We start from the raw sequence: 10,226 nt of genomic DNA on the forward strand, positions 1-10,226 counted from the left end.
AAAGTAAGCTTAATCTAACAAAAGTTATATTTCTTCCCTAATTTAACAAAGTATTTAGCAATATAAACTAGCTTTTTACTCTTTAGATCACAACGTGGCTTTTCACCAAAATATTTGGTATATTTTGAAGAAATGTTCAGGCGACATGCTGGAGAGCAGAAAGAACTAAACCTGGATCAATTCAAGAAGATAATTCAATCGAAAAATGTAGGTGATATTTTTTTCACCATAGGATGTGGTTCTTAATATTAATATTATTGATTAGATTAGACACTTGTTCTTTTTGATCACAGAGACCGAAATATATACTTCCAAATATTACAAGATATTGTATTGCTTTTCTGTTCCTCTAGTGTCTCATTTATTGATAAAAATAAATTAAATTTGAAAACACAATTCGAAATATCAAATGAGTCATAGAAATAAATCTTAGAAATAACTATCGTACTGCATTATAGGTGATGTAGGCAAAAAAATCCAGGGAAAGAAGATTTGGTGGGTTACTTTCAAAGCTAACAACAAAGCACTATTAAAATCAAATGATAGGACATTCTTGTGTCTTTTTATCAGTAAAGTCTAGAGAAAATAACAACCCAACCTTCAGTAAAGAAATGCTAAAAGAATAAATCAAAGGGAATTATCCTTTTCTGTATTTTGTGTCAAAACCTGACTGCTACATTAAAATGGAAATATTTTTAGGTTCATCCAAATAACGAATAACACAAATTAAAAATATTTAGAAAGAAGGTAACTGAATATTCAAAACAAAAATCTACGATAGCTGACATAATAATAAATACATTCAATAATATAAAATAATTACGTTACAAAACAAAAGCTTAATACAGTGAATGGTAAAAGTCCTGCACAACCTAACAAATTTTAATTTTTTAATTGTTTGACTTCTCATAGAATTATTTAGTCGAGAATATATAATAATTTCTATGTAATTTGGAAGCAATTTCATGTTAAATATAGTGGAGAAAACATACGTTATTTATCATTATTAGAAGTTAATTTAAGAGGCAAAACGTGATGCATAACAAACACAAACTGACTCTAGTACTCTCATACAAGTAAAGCTGTAGAATGTTTCCGTAATCGTTCCTTTCCTTAGTGCTCCATATTTGTGTTCTAATTTTCCAATATGGCTCCAGAAAATAAAAAGTTCCTGTAAGACATAAGATTATTATCTTACAAGAACAGAATATTTGCAGTTGAAAATATCATGAAAGGCTGAATGTTATCATTCCACAGTATTGCAGACCATTTAAAGACCTGGTCAATTGCAAACTGCTCCTCGCCTAATTATCATGAAAAACTTTTTCTTATACCACAACAAAAGTATAGTTGAAATATTTCTTACGAACAGAATTATGACTCTTCCAATATCACAGCTGCAATAAGACAGCTGTGTTTTCAATAAGTTAATGACAGTATTTTGTCGTAAGTTTTGAGAAAATGAACCTAATGGATCCAAAGTGTACACAGGTAGTATTTACTTGAGATATTCAAATTCGGTGACGAGGAACCCACTTTGAGACTAATAATGGCTGGAGACGGCTTGAATGGGTAATGAAGAAAAACTTTAATATAATTTTAACATAATAGCAAATGTACAACGTTTCGACAAGGTTTTGTCATCACCTGAGGTATCGTGTTGGATAAGAACACAAGCCAACTCGTTACATGTTACACTCCTCAGAATGACGTTATGACGTCGAAACATGTAGAGTCGTCAACTTTTTGAAGGCCATAGATAGGCCTAAATAAAATGTTTTTAATGGTGTACCAGTTTAACATTGAATATTATTTATGCTTTTAATCCAAGAACAATTCGCAAATAAACACACATCCTAGATTTGAGAATAGTCGATATATGTTCCGCCTGATAAATTAATCAAAAATGTTGCTCTATCTTCTATGTAGACATTCTTCAGCGAACGAGTGTTCCAGCTATACGACACTGATAACTTAGGCTCTATTTCTCTTGAAAAGTTTCTACAAGGGATAAAGAAGTTCGCTATACAGAAACCAGAAGAAAAGTTAAAGTCTATATTTGACATCTATGATATTGACGGTGAGAAACTTGTTTTATACTCGCAGGCACATAATTTATTTTCACACTTATTCTGAGAATTTGCTTTTGTGAAATGCTAAAAGATATCCAATAATTATTATAAACCAAAATCTACGACTATCAGTGTGTAGATTTACAGACAATTTAATATAATATATCGCAAATATATAATATATAATATAATATAGCAAAGTCAAGGTTAGAAATTTGATCGAAAACTTTCCTATAAGGCTAATACAAAAAAAAAAAAGAAAACTTGGAAAAACGTACGATGAAAGGGAGAACAAAAGACAAGAAAAAAACGTTTGTTTACAAACAAGATGTTACTTTGCAAAATTCCAAGCTGGTTTAATGTTTGTTAAGCTTCAAAAATTTATACGTTAAAAATATGTAGCTGAAACAAGCAAATATTTCTGTCTCGAACTGGGTTCTCACAGAGCAATAAGCAGGGCACTAAATTGTTATAAACTAGCCTCACACCAAGAAACATAAAAAATACTTAACAAAAACAGTTAAGTATCTGCATTATATCTGTTCATACATACTTCTTTTATGGAACATCCTTAGCTATATTTCGCATGCAGCCAGAAATATTTATTTGTGTTCAGGCCTTTCACCTAATCATTTCTCAAACTTCCATTCGTTTTTTTTTCTAAAAAAAAAAAAACTGTTACAGTTATTGGCACAAGGAGGATTATGAATTATTGAGCTTCTCATAACTCCTTTCAGAAGCTGGTTATACATTTGTGTTACATATTAAACCCAATATTCTATTTCAAACACAAACATCTAACATCTATACTTAAAAGTATCTGATGGCGGTAGCGCTATGTTGATAACAGGACTGTTATCGTACGTCTATGCAGCCAAAATGGTTTGATAAAAAGAAGTTATTTCCATCAAACACTGATAATACAGTACGGGATAGGCAATGGCAGTTTTAATGCACAAAATTAAATAAATATTATCAAACAAGGAGACACATAAATATGTAAAATAGCTTATGACACAATGACTACACCTGTAAAACTTTTTTATTAGTATTCACGTGTACAACTAAACAAAAATTCGAAATACGAATAAAAAGACCACAGTGTTATAACTATGTTCAGTTTACTCGGGAAGTGATAATACAATGATAAAAATTTAGACATTGTGTTTCGCAAAGAGCCTAAACCATTATTTGAAAAAAAAAATATGTGTTAGTGTCCTCTTATAATTGGCTTGCCAAACAAATTTGAAGTGGGTAATGTCTAGACCACTAGAAATGATTTAAGCAATGTTTGGTTTCGATAGGTACATGTTACAATTTAACCCCTTATGTTGTGCCCCCGGAGGCTTTTATGCCTTTCACTTTTGTTGAACGGGTATGACAGCTAGCATATAATGTTAATGATGCAAACATTTCATATATTATAAGTGAAACTTTGTAAGTTTTATATTAAACCAAAGTTCTGTTAAAAAATGTTCTTTAGTTTGCTGTAATTTCTTAATTTGAACTTTTGCGCAGGTGATGGTTTTCTTCAGCCAAGTGAGCTGGATATGGTAGTCAAGGAGTGTATGCAAGAAAATGGCCTCACTTTCACAGATGTCCAGCTTCAAGATCTCGTAATGACCTTGTTTGAAGAAGCCGATGTTGACAAGAGCGGAGTTATTTCTTTTGAAAAGTTCCGAGCTCAGTTAAACCGCCATCCGGGTCTTATCGAAAACTTATCTATAAGGTAATTGAGAACAATACCAGGTGCTCCTATGGCTCAGAAAGTTTCTAAAGTAATTAGAACTCATAGAAACAAATACAAAAATACCATGAAAGAATACCTAGGTCTGCTTTGTGAAACTGCATCAAAAATTATTCCACTGTTAGCAATAATTAAGTATTCACCAACTATGCCGTTTTTTTATAACGTAATTATATGCATCATACTGAATGTCAAAGCGTAATTATTTATCAAACAAATATATTCACAGAGAGCACGAAAAATAGACAAACACTGACAGCTGAAAAGCTTGCTTCATTATGAATTAGGATAAAAATAATATATTTATCCTGAAAGTTGGCAATAAAAGCATACTGTTTTATATATATATATGTATATACAGTTCAATTAAAAAACCTGGACTTACGAATAAGAAACACGTGTAACAGGGAAACGTTTGAGAAGTAATGCGACATGTTTTGTCATATTAGATGTATCGAAAAATACTTTAGCTTCATCTTTTAAAAACGTCTTACGTATACTATTTTTTTTTCTGTTGAAATTTCATGTAGTGCGGAGAAACAGCTTTTACCTCCAAGTCAGGAAAATGTAACAGGACGTTTCCAGGACTACCTACCAAGTAAGCTGAGGTGGCGCTATATTCGTAATAACTACATAAGTGCTGTATTTTTGTTTATATATCTGGCGATCAATTTGATACTTTTCGTGTCTCGAAGTCTTCAAGTGAGCAAGATGAAAGACACCTCTCTCAACATTCTAGCAAAATTCGAATACTTGAATAACCTGACCCATCGCGAAAGAAAATATAATATAACAGAAGAAGCTATGCTGGAAGACTATCCAAGAAAGTTTACTTTTGAAGTCTTGGCACGAGCTTCTGGTAGGTGTATTGTTTATTCTAATGGAATTAAACAGTTTCCTTTAATTTGGTGCAAATATGCAAAACGCTTAATATTATTACGCTTATTTTAAAATTTGGACATAATTAATCTATATTTCTTCATTTTTTAATATATCGCGTTTTAAACTGTTGTGTAGTATAACCGTATGGAGTTTCTCAAAAATACATACTTTTTTTTAAAACCGTAATTTAACATTTGTTCAAAACATTTCAGAACCTGCTTTATGAAAAATGTACATAACAGTGTTTTCACAGAATTTTCAATGTTAAAAATCAATTATCAAGGTTAATTATAAGAACAGATACTTTAAATAATTGTGTTCGCTAAAAATAACAATTGTGGCCAAACTAATGTCGAAAAAAAACAACAGAGACTTACACATAAATAAGAAACATTGTAATTTATTCAGTTTTCAAAAACAAGAAACACAAAAAGCTTATTTTTAGAGTATTATTTACATTGTATCTATTGTTTTTAATATTACTTTTTTTTCCAACTCAGGACAATGTCTCAATTTTACGTGTATGTTCATCGTGCTACCAGTGTTAAGACGATCTCTAACGTTTCTTCGGGAACGTGGCTTCTCAGATTACCTGCCTCTGGACCAAGGGGTTTATTTTCATAAATTAACTGGCTGGTTTATTCTATTCTACAGCGTTTTGCACACAATCATGCACATTTGCAATTTTAGTAAGGAGGTTTTTTTTTTCGTTTTTTTTTTTTTATTAATATTGTGTGTGTGTGTTTTGATAAGTTTTGTGATAACTGCTCTGCTACCCCAAAACTTTAGAAATATAATTTTATTATTTATCCTAAAGAGTCATATCTTTTTCTAAAACTGTATTAGTGATGTGCTGTGTAATTTGGTTTTTTTTAAGATTGAAAGAAATGGTTATTTTAAGAAGTTAACCACATAAACTAGGCTTAATACTTTTTCAGCTGATTATAAATCTTGTAACATTAAGCAAGTGATTAATATTTATCTATGAAACTGACGGAAACTCCAAATTGTACTACTGATTATTTATTCTCAAATCAATTGTTTTAACGCATAAATCAGGAACATCTAGGTGTATATAAATGCAGGAGCTCTATTTAACTATACAGCTTTGGTTGTTTCAAAATGTTACGTATTAATACGAAAGGGACATCTTCGCATACCTCTTCAGATTTTTGAATTGAAAGACCAGAATGAAGATTTTGTGGCAACTGGTCGTGAAACACGCGTTATTGGATTTGCAGTTTGAACACGCTAACTGCTAGACCATGTCCGGTCCAATATTTTAAGGACAGTGTAACAGTATCTTTGTTATAATCAATAATGAATGCACGATAGGTATATTTTCTTGCATTTTTCAAAGTATGGAAAAGTTCTACTAATGATAAACATTGCATCTAACAATTCAAGTTGTTCGTGAAAATAAAATACGAAGGCCGTTTTTAAGCATTTCGATACTTAATTATAGAGAAAACGTTGAATTAATTATTCAAAAATCAAGCAAGAGAAATAAAAACATATGTTGAAACAACATAAATAAGAATATTATTATGATAGTCTTCAAAATTGAAAAAAAAAAAGTGATTTTCATTACTATAAAAGGAATCATTATGACATGAATGGTGGCTGTTGATTTATTTTAATTTTCTTCCAGTTTCCATTTTTATCGTTAACAAACAAAAAATATTTATAAAGACATAAAGAAAGTATTTTAAGAAAGAACTGATATTTTATACATCCAATAGCTCGGATATCCAATGGAAATCGTCATCTGGCCGCTTGGCTATTATTTTCTACAGAAACTGGAATTGGTTGGGTGAAGGGATCTGCTTGTATCACTGGCTGGATTCTCTTGGTAATCCTGATAACAATGGTTATCTGTGCACTAAACTGTATTAGACGGCGTGGAATGTTCGAGGTAGGCTTAAAGTTTTTCATGTGTTAGTTATATGCTGTAGCTGCTTTCGTCGTTAACACACGTGGATCCACTCATATAAACTTACATTTTCTATTAAAATGACCTATTTTGAAAGGTTTCTTACTTTTTTTTTAGATTGGTGAAATTATCTATTATATTAAGTATCTACATCAAACAACGGGTACAACTTTTAACTCATTTTTATATTACTTGTATCAATAAATAAAATATTAAGTACCCTGTCGAATATTAAACTGGAGATTTACTTCGAGAAACCGGCATTTTTGTAGTTTTAGATATAACGAGGCCCGCCAAAAACATCCATAGTGCTAGGTGGTTTCGAAATTGATAGCATTTATAATTATTGTTAAATAAAGGATGTTTTTCAGCTTTTGTGGAATAATATTATTGAATATTGTTTTTAAACTTACACTTTTTGAAATCGCATTATAATGACGAATATTCGATTTCTTCATTAGATATTCTACTACACACACTTACTGTACTTGGCATTCTGGATTATTCTTCTGTTACATGGACCTAATTTCTGGAAATGGTTTCTAGGACCAGCTCTGCTTTTCTTAGTAGAAACACTCATGAAGATCCAGATGTCCTTCAGTAAACGTGGAAAAACGTGTGTAATAAAAGGCATTCTACTGCCGTCAAAGGTGGGTAAAAATTATACAAAATGTGTATAGTAAATAGCATTTTGCTGATGTTAAATGTAGGCAAAAGATAAGTTGTTCAAATTTGATTTCGCAATTTCCATGAGCTCTTATCAGTTCCAGAGATGAGTTAAACTTGATTGTAGTTAGGCGACAAGCAATAAAAAATTATGTGAAGACTCAATGAGATGAAACTCTCAATTAGAAATGATTATTAATATATTTTATCTGCATCTAAAGTGATTCTAATTAAAACAAATGTTTCTAAAAATGAGTTTAGTTTAGAATTAATAAACGTCCTATCAGTTAAAACAACACAATAAGATTGATTGTAGCGTATTTGGTGATAAGGAATTTAGGTAAGAGCTGTTTATCTGGGGTTTAAAAGCAAAATTATTATGGTAAAAACAATGATTAGTGTAGGTGCAATGGAAATCGTCAGTTCTAGAGAAGTTACAGCATCATCCTTTCTCAACAATAAGTTTAGGAACTCATTACGCTAAAAATCGGGTTTTATACCTGCAACGGCACAGCGCAAATAGCTCATTGTATTGGCTTGCGTTTAAAGAAACAAAGATAATTTACAAAATTATATTCATTTAAATCGTTCATAAAATTTAAGATAAAAATCATGTAAATTGCAGATTTTTTCCACATTCTTCTGAATTTGTTCAACGCAACTGACGAGTTCTGGCATTGTACGAAAGGCATCTTGGGTAATAACTTGTGAGAGACAAATTGTTAAAATGTTATATTTGCACACCTATGATTCTGAAAACATGCAATTAACGTAACTCTATTGCTGACAACTAAAAGCAAAAATGTTATGACATATTCCTATGATTTTATGATTTTCAGGTAATTCATCTGATTATCAAACGCCCTCGACATTTTGAATTTCAGCCAGGAGATTATGTGTTTATAAAAATTCCTTCAATTACTCAGTTTGAGTGGCATCCATTCACCATCAGCAGCGCGCCAGAACAAGAAGGTAAGTGTTGGCATTTAAATCTAAAAAGTATTAAAAATAGAACCTAACCATCTATTCTTCTATAATTACTATACCACTTAACAATAGTGATAAATTTTAATACTTAAATGATGGTAGACTTAGTGTTATTGAAATTAATTTGCTTCATTGCTATTACTTTCAGAATTCAACTGCAAGCTTCTATTGTTCATAGAATTTGTTGAGTAAGTGCTAGTCAAGAATGAAAGAAAACAGTTGCTATAAAAGAGATATAATTGTATTAAATTTGTAACAGTGACTCTTGTTACATCCATAATGAACACATGATAAGCGTATTTCTCTTGCGTTTTTCAAAGCTAACACCTGAGAAGAATCTTGAAAAGTTTAGAAAAGGGGCTACCTTGTTGACGAGATGATTAACTATATGTAAATTGGTGAAATGTACTTTTGTCCGTTTTAAAAATTCGTTGAACGTAAGAGACTAATGTTTAGTAACACAGTAAATTTTTACTTATTTTTCTAGACAGTTTAAGCTATATAGAATCATACATAATTTATTCATCAATAATTATATCATTCAAAATGTGCGCTTGATTCTGAATTTTGATAAATTGTATTCTGATATGATAGACAATCTGCTTAATTAGGTGCACTTTAGTTGAAAAAGAAGCTATTGATTTTATCAGATTCTGTTAATTAAATAAACAAATTATTGTATAATTTAATCAATAATAATGAAAATGCCTGTCTGTGTGTGTGTGTGCGACTGCCATAGCTCCAAGAGGAAAGAACCTAGAGACCTGAAACTTTTCATGCATAATAACGGGATTTTGAGGGTGTGTACCTGGGTATTATTTTTCAGGTTTGACTCAAAAAAATGTTGGACAATTTTTTGCCCTATAGTTTTGCCCTATAGCCCTTAAGCCCCGCAATTCTCCTTCCTGAAGGTCTATATAAAAGTATCATATTTTTTTAATTCCTCACTTACTGAATGAACAATATGTGGATGTTTTCTGTCAAATACTCTTTATCAACACAAACATGGGAAGATACAAATTTTAAAATTTAAAAACAAAGTTGAATTGAACTAACTTTGGGAAACGGCGACAAACAATGGGAAGAAAAATATGAATCAGAGAATAATGGAGAATTCGGAGAATGAAAATGATTCCAATAAAAACACAGGAAGAAAACCAATCTGAGAAACTAAATTAAAACTATTTGCTTTTAAAAAGAGTTGAATTGAATTAAGTTAGGAAAGGGGAACAGATAAGTCAATTAAATAATTGGCGCATTGGGGTGGATATAGAAGTAATTAAGATAATGGAGACGCTTGACTAGTACATTGAGGCCTCTTTGAATGATGAGGGGACCTTATAATCCCGCAGCGGAGCGTGGTTATTTTATGAAACTATATAATAAATGTGTAATAAATATGAATATATTATTTTACACTTTAATAATTTATCTTTAAAGTAATCACAAAAACTCTGGTGAGACTCTAAAGTTTATATTGACCTGTCATAATACAGGTCTTATATTAGGATTCATATAGTATCAGAAATCTATATAATAAGATTCAGTGTCTGTGTGTCATGTAACTCTTCCTAAACCGCTGGTCGCACCGACTTCTAAATGGTACCAAACAAATCGTCTCGGTCCCGAGGGTTGCACAAAGGTACAATTCTTCACCACACTCCTTGGGGAACCAGAAGAATTCCCGAAAATCTTTTTTCCTAAACTTGTACACTCACAACTTCTAAATGATGCCAAACGAATCGTCTCGGACATGAGATTTGTACAAAGGTAAATATTTTCACCTAACCCCTTAGGGAACACGGGTATTTTGCGAAAACACTTTTATCGGGGTTTCTCTAAAGCGGATCCCAAATTTGTTATTGATTTACATTAGAGGAAGTAAATAAGTAGGCTTACTAAATACCGTTCGTAACTTGGTTAAATAAATTAAACTTCC

The 10,226-nt window shown here is 31.2% G+C and overlaps 1 protein-coding gene across 1 annotated transcript in view; it reads left to right on the plus strand.

The window, feature by feature from the left end:
• LOC106474769 (NADPH oxidase 5-like) overlaps positions 1 to 10,226 on the plus strand; it is a 37,665-nt gene that overhangs the window by 14,922 nt on the left and 12,517 nt on the right. The window contains exons 3-10 of the mRNA XM_022380041.1: positions 87 to 207; positions 1,930 to 2,080; positions 3,591 to 3,801; positions 4,350 to 4,678; positions 5,202 to 5,390; positions 6,444 to 6,616; positions 7,096 to 7,284; positions 8,140 to 8,272. Of these exons, the coding sequence (XP_022235749.1) occupies positions 87 to 207; positions 1,930 to 2,080; positions 3,591 to 3,801; positions 4,350 to 4,678; positions 5,202 to 5,390; positions 6,444 to 6,616; positions 7,096 to 7,284; positions 8,140 to 8,272 (1,496 nt within the window). The remainder of the gene's footprint in view (positions 1 to 86; positions 208 to 1,929; positions 2,081 to 3,590; positions 3,802 to 4,349; positions 4,679 to 5,201; positions 5,391 to 6,443; positions 6,617 to 7,095; positions 7,285 to 8,139; positions 8,273 to 10,226) is intronic.

This window comes from Limulus polyphemus, unplaced genomic scaffold (assembly GCF_000517525.1).
Source record: "Limulus polyphemus unplaced genomic scaffold, Limulus_polyphemus-2.1.2 Scaffold142, whole genome shotgun sequence".
Classification (NCBI taxonomy): Eukaryota; Metazoa; Arthropoda; class Merostomata; order Xiphosura; family Limulidae; genus Limulus; species Limulus polyphemus.